The sequence below is a fragment of the Cornus florida genome, unplaced genomic scaffold, assembly GCF_030987335.1.
Source record: "Cornus florida cultivar Cherokee Brave unplaced genomic scaffold, ASM3098733v1 CherokeeBrave_3.0.0_Hap2_Chr11, whole genome shotgun sequence".
Classification (NCBI taxonomy): domain Eukaryota; kingdom Viridiplantae; phylum Streptophyta; class Magnoliopsida; order Cornales; family Cornaceae; genus Cornus; species Cornus florida.
The window spans coordinates 120,124,641-120,142,987 of NW_026775581.1; the positions used below are offsets into that span (position 1 = coordinate 120,124,641).

Here is an 18,347-nt window from a genome sequence, read left to right on the forward strand (position 1 = left end):
TTCAACTATGTTTACAAAATGGGTTCTTAATCTTGCAGACTCAATTAGGAAAAAGAAAAAAAAAAAAAAAACTTGCAGATTCAAGCCCTCAATGAATCTGATGATACCTCAAAACAAACAAAAGCAGGATCAACATTAATTTTTCTGAATTGGGTAGTGATGTCAAGTGTGAAATGTTCTTAAAAAATTAATTTTATGAGAGAGATGATGAATGGGCACTCAAAAAATGTACCAATTTTTTAATGGCCACGGAAAAATAACTATTCATGGTTTGATTCGAATGATAAATCAAAACCCTTATAATTTCCTTGACTCTTCTCCTGATTTTTATTGATCCTTATAGGTAATTGAATTCACTATGCTTCATAAAAAGTTTCATAAATTGTATCCCTTATCTTGATTTTTTTTTCATTTTCTTTGTGTGTTTTATAATTTCTATTACACTTTGCTTTGGAGATGTGGGGAAAAAAAAAAAAAAACAAAAAACAAACAAACAAACTTACTTGTTATAATATGACAGAATCGACTCGGTTGTGACAATTTTGTTATAAATTTGATTATCAGTTAATGTACCCAACACCCACGGCCCAAAGCATTTACCACCCAAAAGCATACAGACAAAAAGTAACCACATTTGTCAACAACAATAATTGCAATTTCAATTTGATTTAGTCATCTTTGAAATCCGGTACTATGTTTTGTCTATAAATTTATATTCTCTAAAAACTCATGTGTGTTTGAATCGTTTTCTGTATTCCCTCTCTACTCTGCTGGTAAGTAGATTTTCGAATTTCAATTTGATTTCATCTCTTTATACTGCAATTCTTTATATATATATATATATATAAAATGCTAAAACGTTTCGTTGACATGCAAGGATTATAGGGGTTTTCAAAAGCCCTAAAAGAAAAGCTCCTCCTCTGCCTCTCACAATGGCGGACCGTTTACCCAGCGAATTGATGACTGAAATCCTGACAAGACTACCGGTAAAAACCCTTGTACAGATCAGGTGCGTTTGTAAGGCATGGTGTTCTCTAATCAGTAGCCCTAATTTCATCAGTTCAAAAGTCAATCAAACAATTCATTTCAACAAAATCAACAACAGTGATACACTTCTCATCTCGCATTACATTAATAAGAGAAGAAAAGGGGGAGGTCGTTTTTCGGCTAATTTCTATGATGAAAGACTTGGCGGACGTCTTATACAACTTGAAAGCCCAATCCCAAACTCTGCTTCTCATTTCCACATATTTGATTCTTGTAATGGTTTGGTATGTCTCACTGATAATGCCTTTGATAAAGCCAATAATCTAATTCTGTGGAATCCGAGTATTAGAAAATCTGTGAGGCTTCCGATTCCCAGCATTGGCATTGATTCACACACTAATACTGTGGTTAGAGCTGCTGGTTCAGATGGCCCATATGGGGTTGTTATTGGATACGGCTTCGATTTCAAAACTAACGATTATAAGGTGGTTAGAATTACTTGCATCAACAATTTTCCATTTCCTGAGGTTGAGCTTTACTCTCTTAATAGAGGACATTGGAGAAGAATTTGTGTTGCTGGTCCCATTCATCATTTCTGTTTTGCTCCGCGACCTTCTCAGGCTTTTGTAAATGGGATTGTGCATTGGGTTGGATGCAATATGGTTGCTGCTTCTGATATTTCAATCTTGACATTTGATATGAGCAGTGAGGTATTCTCTCAGATGAAGCTCCCAACAAGCCCTGAAAATGGATGGGTGGTGTCTCATTTGGCTGTTTCAGTGCTTAGGGAGTCACTTTGTGTGGGACATTTTGATTCCTTGGTTCGCAAAGTTTCAATATGGGTGATGAAAGAATATGGTGTTGTAGAATCTTGGACCAAACTATTCACTTTTGATTTGGGTAGGGATTTTGGGGGAATACTTGGTTTCAGGAGGAATGGTGACCTTCTTTTCTTTAAAAGATATGATCACCTGTTTTCAATGGACCTAGAATCTCAACAAGTTAAGGATCTTAGAATACGGTTATCTCGTGATGATCTGAAATCATTGTACGTTGTTACTTATATGGAGAGCTTAGTCTTACTTTAGGAAGTGAAGCAAGACGTTAAGGGGGCAAGCATAGTCTTTACTAATAAAAAAAAGGGGCAAGCCTAGTCTTTGAGTGCAGCAGTTACTCAAGAAAGCACGGAGCCGGACGAACAAAGATAATTGCAAGAGAGTGCAAAGAAGGAAACCACGATAAACGTTCTCTCTTATCCTTGCCCCATTTTTTTTCGTTTTTGTTTTTTCTTCATAGAATAGTTTCAGTATTTATGTCTATAGTTCCTGTATATTGCAAATGTGTTCAAATTTTAACTTTCCATGAATGCTGATTCTAGCATTGCATCAATATACCTTTTATTTTAAAGTGATGATGTATTTATGAAAGGATACTTGGTACATCTCACGGATTTGGTTTATTCAATGGTTGATGTTTAACTTGTTTGATGACTTGCTTTATTCATTCTTTATTCTTTTCGAAGGGACATGATTTTATATGATAGAAGTAAAAATTGCCATAGAAAGAAAAGGATAGCCGGTTTGTTTGCCAAATGACTTCTAGATGTAATGTTTAAGTTGCTATTTATGAATCATCCCAGTACCTATTTGACCCCGGGATCCCTTGCTTTTGACTTGCTTAGGACTGTATAACTTGTCCTCGAAGCCCCCGATACCGCTTCTTGTGACCTGTAAGATTGTTGGTAGAAACAATGAGAACGTTAAGATTTGCAGTTCATTTTGGTTGAACATCAAATTGAAGATTCTCTCTGGCACAAAGAAACTTCATAATTAGGATTGCAATATGCAACTTTTAGAATATTTCAATATACTAATTTCAATTTCACAAATTAGATGAATACATAGCTGTTAATTAGAATAAATAATGTTCTAATGTTGCATTTCAGCTGAAAGCTTCAATCCTGGAAAAAGTGTTAATTATTATTAAGGGCTTTTGTATTTAAATGCCAACATTTATTTTGATGTGTGTGTGTGTTTGTGCGTATTGAAATGCATGACTCAGTTATTCTATAACATTTGGAAATTTTTTGTTCTAATATTTAACTATGGTAATGCTCCTACACAATCTGTAGAGATTAATCCATTGGACACCTTAAAACTAGGCATATGGAAGATATGTGATATACCAAACTGATATTACAGGTCTTCTGGTATTTTGCTTTTCATGTGTAATTTTCTAACTACCCCACAAAAATACGGCCATAAACATCTAACGCCAGAACATTGTCCGACAACATAAATGCCTCTAAGGCGAAAAAGAACTATAACCTAATCTGAATGTAGTTTCTGTTTTAGGGTATTTTCTGTTTACACCCTATTTTTTCACTTTCCAGTGGAAGATTGCTCTGGTCAATTCCAATGGAAAGGTACTACAATGTTCCAGTGGAAAGTCTTGGGACACATGGCAGCTAAGAAAGTAAGCAATTACAAGCGGTTATATGTAAATTCATAGGACACATGACAGTCTAGGAAGCTGGTCGATTCCAATAAAAAGGTACTACGACGTTCCAATAGAAAGTCTTGGGACACTTGACAGCCAAGGAAGTGAGCGGTTATATGCAAAGTCATGGGACACATGGCAACCTAGGAAACGAGCGGTTACATGCAAAGTCATGGGACACATGGCAGCCTAGGAAGGGAGTCAATTCCAATGGAAATGTACTACGACATTCCTGGAAAGTCTTGGGACACATGACAGCTAAAGAAGTAAGCGGTTACAAGCGGTTACATGCAAAGTCATGTGACATATGGCAGCTTAGGAAGTAAGCGGTTACATGCAAGCTACCATTACTAAATATAAATAGGGCATGATATTGTAACTTAGAAGGCCTGCTCAACGTCAAACCAAACACGCATTTACTTTTCATTGCAATGCACTTTCAATATGATTAGTCTTAGTCCTGCACTTTACTTTTCAGTAGATAGTTTTACAGTCAATTCAATTACTTTCTCAAGTAGTTCTTTCCTTCCTAACCAGTCAACTATCCCGAAGTCCTTTCTCAAAGACCAAAAGAATCCTGAGGTGTTCATTCTAGACCTCATCACAATTGTTTGGTCTCGTAATCTTCCATCTGGAATATTGTTTGGATCTCTCTTCGGAATTACTGCAGTTCCTGGCATGCCCATCCGGTTCCATCTGAACCGACCACTTTTACAGGCCAAACATAGTGGCACGCCCGGCAGGACATTCTGAACGGAGTGTTTTCATGGCGGGAGGAAAAAGACACGGCAAATCTGTTCAAGATCCTACTGAAATTGAAGGGGAACAGACTATTGAACTTCCTGAAGAAATTTCACGTGCTGTTCATGAAGAAGGAGAAAATATGGTTACAAAGTTCGTTGAAGCAATGACGAACAGACCTATCATGGTTGTTATAGAGAAGAGTGCTCGTAGTCATGAAAAAACCGTCTTTGCACAAAATGTAAAGACGGATCTCATGTTGAACCAGTTAACTTTGTTTAACCGGTCTTCTGCAAGTCTTTCCCAAAGCATGGCCAACATTCCTCAAAGCTTGGCCAGACTTTCCCAAAGCTTGGCCAATCTTTCCTAAAGCTTGGCCAACATTTCTCAAAGCTCGGTCAATAGGCCAAACAATTCAGAAGGTTCTCAGCAATCGGTCGTTTTAGTGAACAGGCCAAGTACGTTTATTGAAGGGAGTCCTTCTCATCAACCTGTGAGTACTATACCACAGGCATAGATAGTGCAGATGCCATATGCACAATTGATGTCTATTCCAGTGGAATAGCATGTGCAGAATCTTGTGGCAATTCCTCAACAGGTTTGTCATGATGTTTTTACTAACAATTGGCATCATTTTGGGTTTTGTCAGGGTACGGCTCAGGCTGGTCAATCAGGTAATCAGCCGTACTTTCCACCCAATACTACTCAACAATCAGCCGTTTCGATGAACAGGCCAAGTACGTTTGTTGAGGGGAGTCCTTCTCATCAGCCTGTGCATTCCATGCCACAGACGCAGATGCTATATGCACAATCGATGTTTATTCCAGTGGAATAGCATGTGCAGAATCCTGTGGTAATTCCCCAACAGGTTTGTCATGATGTTTTTACTAACAATTTGCATTAATTTGGGTCTTGTCAGGGTACAGCTCAAGCTAGTCAATCAGGAAGTTAGCCGTACTTTTCACCTAATACTACTCAACAATCAGCCGTTTCGGTGAACAAGCCAAGAGCGTTTGTTGAGGGTAGTCATTTCCATCAATATGTGTATCCCAAACCACAGGTGCAGATAGTGCAGATGCCACCTGCACAATCAATGCCCATTCCAATGACACAGCATGTGCAGAATCCAGCCTCGGTGGTTATACCCCAATAGGTTTGCCATGATGTTTTTACTAATAATGTGCATCAGTTTGGGTCTTATCAGGGTACTGCAGCGTCAATCAAGAAGTCAACTGTACTTTCCACCTAATATTACTCAACAGAATGTGCAGCCACCTATTGCCATTCCTCAAAGGCCGCCTTAGGTTTTTCTTATGGCAAGCGAGGGATAACTTCTTCCAAAAAAAAAATCTCCTGATCAAGGAGTAAATCCAATCCGCCAGAGTAGTATTCCTTTGGCAGACCCAAACCCAATTTGAGTGGTGTTTGGGGGGCATCCAATGGCCAACTTACCCAAAGGTTGGCCAAAAAATACGAACTCATTACCTAACATATGGTGTCGATTCCACCAGTAGTGAAGTCGATTCCGCCAGTAGTGAAGTCAATTCCACCACCACTTCCATCGCAGATGCAGGTTCTACTTAAGGTGCTTCAGTAATAGTGAAGTCGATTCCAGCAGCAGTGAAGTTGATTTCACCACCAACAGTTCAGGTTCCATTTCAGGTAGAATCTTCAGTGTTGAATCTTCAGTCATAAGTAGTTTATTCCATGAGGAAGGTCGACAAACCTTTCCATAGGAAGCCGTTATCACTTCTTCCATTGGAAGAAGATTTTCCACAGTCAAAATTTCCTTCAAAAACAGCACAAGTTTCTGAATCGTTGTATATTCATCCACATAAAGAATATAAAGGTCATAGTATTTTTCTTCCAATCTTGTAAAAAAATACTAGTACTTTATTTGTCCCAAATTCATATATTGTGATTTTTGGGGGGCAAAACTTGGCCAATCAATTATTTATTTGGCCAGAAGATGTACAAATTCTTCCTCCTCGTAAACCTCCATACTTCGGGGGGCAACGAAATTGGACGTGAGGCTTCAAATCTTTGTCTTAGTTAAATAAGCTGTTTAAAGTTTTCCCCCAGTGGTAAATTCCGACTGAAAAGTTTTAGTTGTTCAATTCTTTAACAATAGGAATATCACATGGCAAATTCTCACTCACATCTAAAATTTGATATGCCTTACAATTCTTCAAAGAATACCAGGCACATCAAATTTGGGAGGCAATGTTTACACCCTAGTTTTCCACTTTCCAGTGGAAGATTGCTCTGGTCAATTCCAATGGAAAGATACTACGATATTCCAGTAGAAAGTCTTGGGACACATGGCAGCCAAGGAAGCAAGTGGTTACAAGCGGTTATATGCAAATTCATGGGACATGTGGTAGCCTAGGAAGTTGGTCGATTCCGATGGAGAGGTACTACGACGTTCCAGTGGAAAATTTTGGGACACTTGGCAATTAAGGAAGTGAGCGGTTACAAGCGGTCACATGCAAAGTCATGGGACAGATGGCAACTTAGGAAGCGAGCGGTTACATGCAAAGTCATGGGACACATGGCAGCCTAGGAAGCGAGTTGATTCCAATGGAAAAGTATTATGACGTTCCAGTGGAAAGTTTTGGGACACATGGCAGTCAAGGAAGTAAGCGGTTATATACAAAGTCATGGGACATATGGCAGTATAGGAAACAAGCAGTTATATGCAAGTTACCATTACTAAATTGTATAAATAGGACATGATATTGTAACTTAGAAGACCTGTTCAACACCAAACCAAACACACATTTCAATACAATCTTACTTTTCATTGCAATGCACTTTTAATATGATTAGTCTTAGTCCTGTACTTTACTTTTCAGTAAATAATTTTACAGTCAATTCAATTACTTTCTCAAGTAGTTCTTTCCTTCCCAGCCAATTAACTATCCCGAAGTCCTTTTTCAAAGGCAAAAAGAATCATGAGGTGTTCATTCCAGACCTCATCAAAATTGCCTGGTTTCGCAATCTTTCATCTGGAATATTGTTTGGATCTCTCTTCAGAACTACTGCAGTTCTTGGCACGCTCATCCGGTTCCATCGGAACCGACCACTTTTATAGGCCAAACATATTCAATATCTGAAAAAGGATACTAGGGAAAAACACCATCTAGGGATCATACGTAGGTTTTGAAGAATCTATCTGTCTCAAGAATGAACTACATATTCCAGTTTTTCAGGTAAAACTTTCGGTTGCTGAATTTTATTCATTTTTATCCTACGTAATTCCTTTTAAAATATGGATGTGGCCAGGTTTATCGAACCACGTCAAGTATTGTATTCTTATTTGATTACTTCCTATTTATCTTCGCTTGCACCGCACTTTGCAATACTTCAATCAAATCATGATTGCTACCATCGTATGTGACATTTTTCTTAAGCATTTCAATGTGAGGTATGTTTTTTTTTTTCTCCTGGAGATAAGGTATCCATTTTTTGGCCAAACTAAGAGTTTAAAGTGATTAATTCAAACTGAAGATACTTCAAACCAAAACCGACGAGACAGGATAATAGGAAGAAAAAAATTTGTAATTTTGGTTTTAGGTGTCTTTTCAATATTTGTGGAAAAAACTGAAGATGAGGTATAGCTTTCAAATATTCCAAATTAAATAAAAAAAAATTGAATCACATATTCTCGCATTTCAGTGAATTTGATCCATGTGAAGCTATTTCATATTTTTTTTTTCGAAAATTAAAGCTATTTCATATTGACAGAGCTTGTGCTTTTGAGGATTCAAAGGTTTTGTTTTAATGAAAAGGGTTTAGAGTGGAGGCAAGGCATGGACGTAGGCAAGTGACATAAACAGAAAAGAGAGGAGGAAGACTTCAATGGACATAGAATAAAATCTTTGAAAAGAGAAGGTGAAAGAAAAATAAAGTAATCAATCGCAGACTGTTTTAGGGAAAGGGAAGACGAATTTAGGGTTTTTAAGACTATTGTCTGGAGAAGCCACCGTTGGTTTTTCATCGCGAACTTGTGTCGTAATATACATACATACATACATACATACATATATATATATATATATATATTCAGCTCAGGATTTTGTGAATGGTGTTTTCCAGTGGGTTCGAGCCACTGTTTGTTTTTCATCGCGATCTTGTCATCCGATATGAGCAGCGAATTTTTCTGCATGGTGAAGTGAAGCTGGAGGGGAGTGTAGAATGTGTGAAGGTGCCAAAATTGTCTTTGCAGTGCTTGGGGAGTCAGTTTCTGTGGCACATGGTGATGCTATGACTGGTGTTGGTGTTGGACCAGACTGTTAGCCTTTGATTTATTCTTTCTTATTGAAGATCATGACGTTGGAGGAATCAAGAAATGTGCAATAGAAAATAGAGGAAAGAGCTAAAGCATTTGTAAGTTCTCTCACTTGTTGTTTCAGTATTTCTATTTTTGATTTCAGCTGTATATGATGTTTTTTTTTTAAAATTTCAGTGTACTTAAAAGAAAGAACACTGGTGAGTAGGAAAATAAGAGATGCTTCGAAGGCATTGGACACTAGCAATGGACACCAGTATTACACATGATTTGGATTTTTTTTTGGTTCTTTGTAATTAATTTATGGAATGAAATAAATTATTTATGTCGTCCAAAATTTGCTGAATCATGTTAAATATTGTATTCTTTTTTGATGTTTACAGTTTTGATGGTTCATATCCATACTCCTGAGGTATGGTTAGAATTGCATTAAAAAATTCATGGTCATTTGGAAAACTAATAGCAAAAAAAGAAAAAAGAAAAATTAATATAATAATACTACGTAATAAAAATGAATATATCACGTCATTACTTTTTCAGTCCCTCAATCAAGACTTGATGTAAAGATTCTACTGTGAGACAGAAAAATATTGAAAATAATTAGAGCATGTTTGTTTTGTAATTCTGAAAATCTTAAGAATTCACTTAACAAAAAACAATTTTTACAGAACAATAAAAGACATTTATCTAAAAATAGACCTTTTTATAATTGAGTTTTCATAAAACAGTTTTATAAAATTGAATTAAGCAGAATTTTTTGCACAATTTTCTGTTTTCAATTTTTTGAAATAGAAAACTGTTTTCAGAGTTACAAACTAAACGGATCCTTAATATCTTCTATTAATGTTTTCAAAACTAAGTGCAATTCGGTGAACCAGACAAAATTGGCCTGCGCCTAGTAAAGGCAATTTTTTGAAATGGTAAAAAGGTCCACATTAAGTTTCATCCGAATCAAACATAAGATTATTATTATTATTATTATTATTTTTTTTTTTCTTTCAAGAAAGCAAGAAACTAATTCCACTCATTAGTTCCTAAACACTAGTTGGTTGATTATTTATATAATATAAAATATATAAATATATATACAATTTATTAAACGGTTTCTGTTCGGTCTGATCTTGTAAAACCTCAAATCATAACCAAACTGTTTATAAATGATTTTATATTTTAGAACCGTAACTAAAACTAACTGTAAAAAAATCGACCAAAACATATCAGTTTTGTTTATCGTTTAACCAGTTTTTATACACTCTTAAAATATAATGCCAATTTCACAAAACTATTTGCCAAGGTGAGTGAAATGCCAATTTCACTAAAGTAATTGTCAAGGCGAGGTTTTGAATCTAGATTGTAATTTCCCTCTAATAGTTGACGTTCGTAAGAATTTGGTATGGCTTTGGGATCCATTAAACGAGGTCTAAGGTTTTGACTATTTTGGGTGGAAACAATTTAATGTGTGAGTAACAAAGGAAAAATAAAAATAAAAATCTTTATATTATTTGTTTTTATTTTTGGTTTAATTTCCAAATCATATGATATGAATTTTTAGTTATTTCATATACTACCAATACTCCATTTAACGGAAAAGGGTAAGGCTTTGTTTGGTACGGTGGGTTTGGAAGGGAAGAATAACATTAGTTACGAGAGAAAGGAAAGGGAAGGGAAGGGAAAGATAATTTTAAACCTCCGTCGTATTTGGTTGATTAATGAAAAAAAAGAAAAGGAAGGATAATAATTATGTTTGGGAAAAGAAAAGAAATTATTTTAACATATTGACTATTATACCTTTTATATTTTAATATATATATATATATATATATATATAGTTTCATGTACTTGCCAAAAAACAAAATAATTAAATAAATAAAAATAAAAATTAGGGCAAATCATTTCAGCCTCCCAATCCTCCATCTCTATTATATATATATATATATATATATATATATATATATATAAAGTCTTTAACTTGAGGCCATAAGAAAAGAAAAATAAAAAAATAGGGCAAATCAATTTAGCCTCCCCAATCTCGCCCCATCTCTGCAACTCCTTCTCAACACTGAGCTTGGCCTTTCTCTCTCTCTCTCTCTCTCTCTCTGCAAGAATCAGAAATTCAAAACCCATATATTTCCAGTTTATCTATCTGTTTGCAAGAATCAAAAGTTCAAACCCGTATCGGTGTATCATTTCAGATTGTTCAGAAAATCCAAAACCCATGTCTTTCAGTTTCCATGGCCGCTGTTCCAGTTCGGGTTCGCCGTTCCAAGCTTCAATCACTGGCGGTCTCTCTCTCTGCAATCTTGAGGGTAAAATTGGCATTTGAAATCACCCACCAAGCCTCTCTTTCCCTTTCCCTTCATTTCCTTCCATTGTTGAGAAGTTAAGAAATCTACTGTTGAAGACACAAGTTAACCTTCCAAACCCTTCCCTTTCCTTCCAACAATTTTTGCCAAACACACATTTTTAATCCCCCTCCATCACCTTCCCTTCCCTTTCCTCCCATTTCTACTATACCAAACTGACCCTAAGGCTCAGTTTGGTAGAGTGGGTTTGAAGGGAAAGGGAAGGGAAGGTGATAGAGGGTTATAAAAAAATTGTGTTTGGGTAAGGTGAGTGGAGGGAAAGGGAAGGAGAGGGAAGGGTTTGGATGGGTTCTTCATAACAATGTACAGTAATTTCTTTAACCTTCCAAAAATGGGAGGATAAGGAAGGAAAGGGAAGGCAATGGCTCATATAATATTTGTCATGCCACTTTTACCCTCAAAATTGCACTTGATATTGAACATGTATTTAGCGCGGAAAGCTTGCGAACAGCGGACGGCGAACTCGAACTGGAACAGCGATGGAAACTGAAAGATGTGGGTTTTGATTTTTTGAGGCGGACGGCGAACCCGAACTAGAACAGCGATGGAAACTGAAAGATGTGGGTTTTGATTTTTGAGGTAGACGGCAAACCCGAACTGGAATAGCGATGGAAACTAAAAGATGTGGATTTTGATTTTTTGAGGCGGATGGCGACGGCGAACCCGAACTGGAACAGCGATGAAAACCAAAAGGAAAAAAAAACACACACTTGATCTTCATTCTAGTAGCTAAAATTGGTTCCCAGAACAATTTTTCTTGAAAAGAGCCGCCTCCCATTTTTGGGAGCCTGCTCTACTCATATTGGAGCCTCCTCTACTTAAAGTAAAGCCTCCTCCACTTTTACTTGAGCCGGCTCCTCTTGGAACAAAAATGTTGTTGCATATTTAAATCTCAAAATTCATCTTTTAAAATATAAAAGGGCATAATAGTAAATTTATTATTATCCTTCCCTTTCTTTTCTTTTCCCAAACATGATTGTTATTCTTCTCTTTTTTTTCTTTCATTAATCAACCAAACACGATTGAGGATTAAACTTATCATTTCCTTCTCTTTCCGTCCCTTCCCTTTTCGTCGTAACTAATATTATCCTCCCCTTTCAAACCCACCCTACCAAACATAGCCTAAAAGAATAGGGTGGGGGTTTTCGAACTTCTTGCACTCTCATATATCGTTGATGTCTCAACATTCCTAGGGTTTTCGAAACCCCTAAAGATAAAGCTCTCTCACTCTCACTCACTCACCTACGAATCTCAACAATGGCGGACCGTTTGCCCAAAGAATTGATAGCTGAAATCCTCACAAGACTACCGGTGAAAGCCCTTCTAAAGTTCAGGTGCGTTTGTAAATCATGGCGTTCTCTAATTAGTAGCCCTAAATTCATCACTTCAAAGCTCAAACAAACAGTCCATTTGAACAAAATCAACAATACTGATACACATATCATTGGGCGTTACATTAATGACTACGAAGAAGAATCTGAAGGAGAAGGTCGTTTTTCATTAATTCTCTACGACGGTAGTTGTTTTATGGAACTTGAAAACCCAATCCCGTACTGTGAATCTAATTTACACATATTTGGTTCTTGTAATGGTGTGGTATGTCTCAGTGATAACATCTTTGATTGTGTCTTTAACAAGGTGAATAATATAATTTTGTGGAATCAAGTATTAGAAAATATATGAGTCTTCCAATGTCCAGCATTGGCATTGATTCACGTGGCCTGAGTAGGGTTGTTGATGGGTACGGCTTCGATTCCAAAACTAATGATTATAAGGTGGTTAGAATTGCTTACATCTATGGTTTTCCAGATGCTGAGGTTGAGCTTTACTCCCTTAATACAGGATGTTGGAGAAGAATTTGTGTTGTTGGTCCCCATCATCGTTTCACTTTTGCTCCACTTCCATCTCAGGCTTTTGTCAATGGGATTGTCCATTGGGTTGGAGGCGATTTGGATGCTGATTCTGATATTTCAATCCTGACTTTTGATATGAGCAGTGAGGTATTCTGCAAGATGAAGCCACCAGCAGCACCACCACATGGCTGGTTGGTAACACGTTTGGCTGTTTCGGTGCATAGGGAGTCACTTTGTCTTGGTCATTTTGATTCCTTGGTTAGCAAAGTTTCAATATGGGTGATGAAAGAATATGGTGTTGTACAATCTTGGTCCAAACTATTCGTCTTTGATGTGAATGAAGCTTACGGGCAATTACTTGGTTTCAGGAGGAATGGTGATCTTCTTTTCTTTAAAAGAAATGATTACATGTTTTCAATCAACCTAGAGTCTCAACAAACTAAGTATCTTGGAATATGGTTATCTGGTGATCCGCAATCATTTTACGCTGTTCCCCATGTGGCGGAGAACTTAGTATTACTTTAGGAAGTGAATCAAGTCTTAAGAAGCCTAATCTTCCAGTGCAGCAGTTACTCTAGAAAGACCTTATAATTTTCTTAAAGGAAAGCTTGTAGTTGGTGGAATCAAGAAAATTGCAAGAGAGAAAAACCATGATAAATATTCTCATATGTCCTTGCCCTTTTTTTCTTGTTCTTCGTAGCATAGTATCAGTATTTCTGTCTTTAGTTCCAGTATATTGCAACTTTGTTCAGATTTTAGCTTTTCATGAATGTTGTACCTTGTATTTTAAAGTAATGATTCATTTACTTGAATGATATTGATTATATTTAATGGATTTGTTTTATTCATGGCTATTGTTTCATGTTTGATGACTTGCCTTGTTCTTTCTTTATTCTTTGCCTTGGGACATGATTTTATATAATGGAAGTAAAATTTACCATGGAAAGAAAATGATAGCCAATTTATATCCATCTATATGAAGAAGAAATCATGTAACAAAGGGGATTCTTATTTTGTACTTCGAACATGGAACGAACAAGAAGAAATTAACGACACTTTTTTTTTATGATTTCAATTCTCCAGATCCTGAGGTTGGGATTTACTCGATTAACAAAGGATGCTGGACAAGAATTTATGTTGTTGGTCCCCATCATTGTTTCAGTTTTGCTCCACTTCCATCTCAGTATTTGTCAATGGGATTGTCCATTGGGTTGGATTCGATAAGAATGCTGCTTTTGATATTTTCAATCCTGCTATTTGATATGAGCAGTGAGGTATTCTGTAGGATGAAGGCACCAGCAGCTCCATGACGCGGCTGGGTGGTAACATATTTGGCTGTTTCAGTGCTTAGGGAGTCAATTTGTCTGTGCCATTATGATTTGATGCTTACCAAATTTTCAATATGGGTGATGAAAGTATATGGTGTTGTAGAATCTTGGACCAAACTTTTCGCTTTTGATGTGGATGAAGCTTTCGTGCTAAGACTTGATTTCAGGAGAAATGGTGATCTTCTTTTCTTTAAAAGAAATGATTGCATGTTTTCAATTAACGTAGAGTCTCAACAAGCTAAGGATCTTGGAATACGGTTATCTGGTGATCTGGAATCATTTTATGTTGTACCTTACGTGGAGAGCTTAGTCTTACTTTAGGGAGTGAATCAAGTCTTAAGAAGCCTAGTCTTCCAGTGCAGCAGTTACTCCAGAAAGACCTTATAATTTTCTTAAAGGAAAGCTTGGAGTTGGAGGAATCAAGAAAATTGCAAGATAGAGTAGGAAGAATGAAACCACGATAAACATTCTCATTTATCCTTGCCCTTTTTTTTTTTTTTCTTTTTTTCTTTTTTTTTTTTTTCGTAGCATAGTATCAGTATTTCTGCCTTTAGTTCCCGTATATAGCAAATTTGTTCAGATTTTAGCTTTTCATGAATGCTGTACCTCTTATTTTAAAGTAATGATTCATCTACTTGGATGATTTTGACTATATTAAACGTATCCATAATATTAAAAGTATGGATACATGTCCATACTCCTCGGATACATGAATAATATCTGAAATCATTGTACATTGTTACTTACACTGAGAGCTTAGTCTTTAGGAAGTTAATCAAGTCTTAAGGTGGCAAGCCTAGTCTTTGAGTGCAGCAGTTACTCAAGAAAGAGCTTACAATTTTAATTAAAGAAAAGCTTGGAGTTGGACGAAGTGACGAACCAAGAAATTTGCAAAGGAGAGTTCGAAGAAGGAAACCACGATAAAGGTTCTCACTTTTCCTTGCCCCATTTTTTTCTTCTTCTTTTTTCTTCATAGAATAGTTTCAGTATTTCTGTCTTTAGTTACTGTATATTGCAAATGTGTTCAGATTTTACCTTTCCACGAATGCTGATTCTAGCATTGCATCAATATACCTCTTATTTAAATTGATGATGCATTTATCAAATGATACTGATAATATTTCATGGTTTGGTTTATTCATGGCTGATGTTTAAGTTGTTTGATGACTTGCTTTATTTTTTTCAAAGGGACATGATTTTATATGATGGAAGTAAAAATTGCCATTGAAAGACAAGGATAGCCAGTTTGTTTGTCACGTGACTTCTAGATGTAGTGTATGAGTTGCTATTATTAATCATCCCCAGTATTTGTTGGTAGAAACAATGAGAACTTTAAGATTTGCAGTTCATTTTTGTTCAAGATCAAATTGAAGATACTCATCATAATTAGGATTTCAATTTGCAACTTTTAGATTATTTCAAAATAGTTAATTTGATTTCACCAAATTAGATGAATACTTAGCTGGTAATTAGAATAAGTAATGTTCTAATGCTGCATTTCAGCCGAAAGCTTTAATCCTGGAAAAGTTATTAATTATTATTTAGGGCTTCTGTATTAGAATGCCAACATTTATTTTGATGTGTGTGTGTGTGTGTGTATTGAAATGCATAACCCAGTTATTCTATAACATTTGGAATTATTGGTTTTTTTGTTTTTTTAAATATTTAACTATGGTAATATTTACATTCAGTGTTTAGGGAGTCACTTTGTGCCTTTATGATTTCATGCTTACCAAAGTTTCAATATGGATGATGAAAGAATGTGGTGTTGTAGAATCTTGGACCAAACTATTCGCTTTTGATGTGGATTGAGGTTTTAGGCGCACACTTGGTTTCAGGAGGAATGGTGATCTCTCTTCTTTAAAAGAAATTATCACAGGCTTTCAATTAACCTAGAGTCTCAACAAGTTAAGGATCTTGGAATACGATTATCTCGTGATGATCTGAAATCGTTATATGTTGTTACTTACATGGAGAGCTTAGTCTTACTTTAGGAAGTGAATAGTCTTACTTTAGGAAGTGAATTAAGTCTTGAGGGGGCAAGCCTAGTCTTTGAGTGCAGCCGTTACTCAATAAACAGCTTATAATTTTAATCAAGGAAAAGCTTGGAGTTGGACGAACCAAGAAAATGGCAAAGGAGTGCGAAGTAGGAAACCACGACAAATGATCCCACTTATAATTGCCCCATTTTTTTTTCTTTCTTTTTTCTTCATGGAATAGTTTCAGTATTTCTTTCTTTAGTTCCTGTATATTGCAAATGTGTTCAGATTTTACCTTTCCATGAATGCTGATTCGGGCATTGCGTCAATATACCTCTTGTTTAAAGCGAAAATGCATTTATCGAATGATACTGAGTATACTTCACAGATTTGGTTTATTCATGGCTGATTTTTAACTTGTTTGATGACTTGCTTTATTCTTTCTTTATCCTTTTTGAAGGGGCATGATTTTATATGATGGAAATAAAAATTGCCATCGAAAGAAAAGGACAGCCAGTTTGTTTGCCAAATGACTTCTAGATGTAATGTTTGAGTTGCTATTATGAATCATCCCCAGGATTTGTTGATAGAAAGAATGAGAACATTAAGATTTGCAGTTCATTTTAGTTCGAGATCAAATTGAAGATACTCTCGGCACAAAGACACCTTATAATTAGGATTGCGATCTGCAACTTTTAGATTATTTCAAAATACTTGATTTCACCAACTTAGAAGAATACTTAGCTGGTAATTAGAATAAATAATTTTCTAGTGTTGTAGTTCAGCTGAAAGAAGGGTGTTAATTATTATTAGGGGCTTCTGTATTAAAATGACAACATTTGTTTTGATGTCTGTGTGTGCTGAAATGCATAACTCAGTTTGGAATTATTGTTATTATTATTTTTAGATATTTAACTGTGGCCATAAGCACCTAAGTTCCTAACACTGGTGTGTTGTCTGGCAACATAACTGCCTCTGTGTCTGAGGTGAAAGAGAAGTATAACCTAATCTGAGTTTATTTTCTAACTGAAAAAGGATACGAGGGCAAAACACTTACCTGGGATCATATGTAGGTTCTGAAGAATCTGAACTGTCTCAAGAATGAACATCATATTCTAGTTTTTCAGGTATTACTTTCAGTTGTGGATTTTATGCATTTTTATCATTTGTAATTCCTTTAAAAATATGGATGTAAGCAGGTTTATCAAACTATATTAAGTATCGGATTCTTATTTGACTGTTCAATATTTATGATTGGGTCTTGATGTAAGGTGCTTTCGCTTTGCAATACTTCAATCGAATCATGATTTCTATCACGATTTGTGACATTTTTCTTAAGAATTTCAATACAAGGCACCTTTTTTCCCCTGGGAGACGAGAGTTTAAAGTGATTAATTGTTCAAACTGAAGATACTTCAAACCAAAACCGATGAGACAGGATTATATAGGGGGAAAAGTGTAATTTTGGTTTTAGGTGTCTTTTCAATATTTTTGGGAAAAACTGAGGATCAGATTTAGGTTTTAAATATTCCAAATTAATTCACAAAATTGAATAACATATTCTACGTTGGAGTGATTTTGATCCATGTGACGCTATTACATGTTGAGAGTGCTTGTGCTTTTGAGATTTTAAAGGTTTTAATTAGGTAAAGTAGAATGAAAAGGGTTTAGAGTGGAGGCAAGTGACATAAGCAACATGAGATGGAAAAAAGAGGAAGATTTCAATGGAGAGAGAATAAAATACTTGTTGAACCATGTTAAATATTGTATTGCTTACAATTTTGATGGTCTAGATTGCATCGAATTGGTTAGAATTGCATCTAAAATTTTGATGGTCATTTGGAAAACTAATAACCAAAAGAAAAAAAGAAAAATAGCACTTATTAGTCTTTTTTTTCTCACTCAATCAAAACTAGATGTAAAGATTATACTATGAGACATAGAAAAATATTGAAAATAATTAATGTCCTTCCATTGATGTTTTCAAAACTAGCTGCAATTTGGTGAACCGGACAAAACTGGCCTGTGCCAAGCAAAGGCAATTTTTTGAAATGGTTAAAAGGTCCAAATTAAGATTGAATCAAACATCAGATTTTATTTATTTATTTATTTATATCAAGAAAGCTAGAAACTACTCCGACTCAACCAACTATTGTCTAATGCAATAATTAAAACTAGTCTTATACTCCATATTTAATATAGTGGTCATAAGAGATTGAATGAAGGTGTTTGTTAGAAATAGAGGTGTCATTATTGAAGATATCAAATTTTTAACTTTTGAGTGCCACGATTGATATTTCAGCAAT

General features: G+C 35.6%; 2 protein-coding genes across 3 annotated transcripts; both read left to right on the forward strand.

Annotated features, from left to right (window-relative positions):
* The first annotated feature begins 679 nt into the window (after nt 1-679).
* Nucleotides 680-2,477, forward strand: LOC132285956 (F-box protein CPR1-like). Of its 2 annotated transcripts, none has more exons than XM_059788195.1 (2): nt 680-773; nt 878-2,477. In XM_059788195.1, exon 2 carries the CDS (start codon nt 933-935, stop codon nt 2,073-2,075), a length of 1,143 nt encoding a protein of 380 aa, XP_059644178.1. In that variant the 5' UTR covers nt 680-773; nt 878-932; the 3' UTR covers nt 2,076-2,477. The 2 variants fall into 2 exon arrangements, with proteins under 2 accessions (XP_059644178.1, XP_059644179.1); XM_059788196.1 differs by having other exon boundaries at nt 886-2,477.
* Nucleotides 2,478-12,138: 9,661 nt separating this feature from the next.
* Nucleotides 12,139-13,582, forward strand: LOC132281995 (F-box/kelch-repeat protein At3g06240-like). The gene is made up of 2 exons (XM_059783639.1): nt 12,139-12,215; nt 12,548-13,582. Exons 1-2 carry the CDS (start codon nt 12,139-12,141, stop codon nt 13,257-13,259), a joined length of 789 nt encoding a protein of 262 aa, XP_059639622.1. The 3' UTR covers nt 13,260-13,582.
* Nucleotides 13,583-18,347: the final 4,765 nt, after the last annotated feature.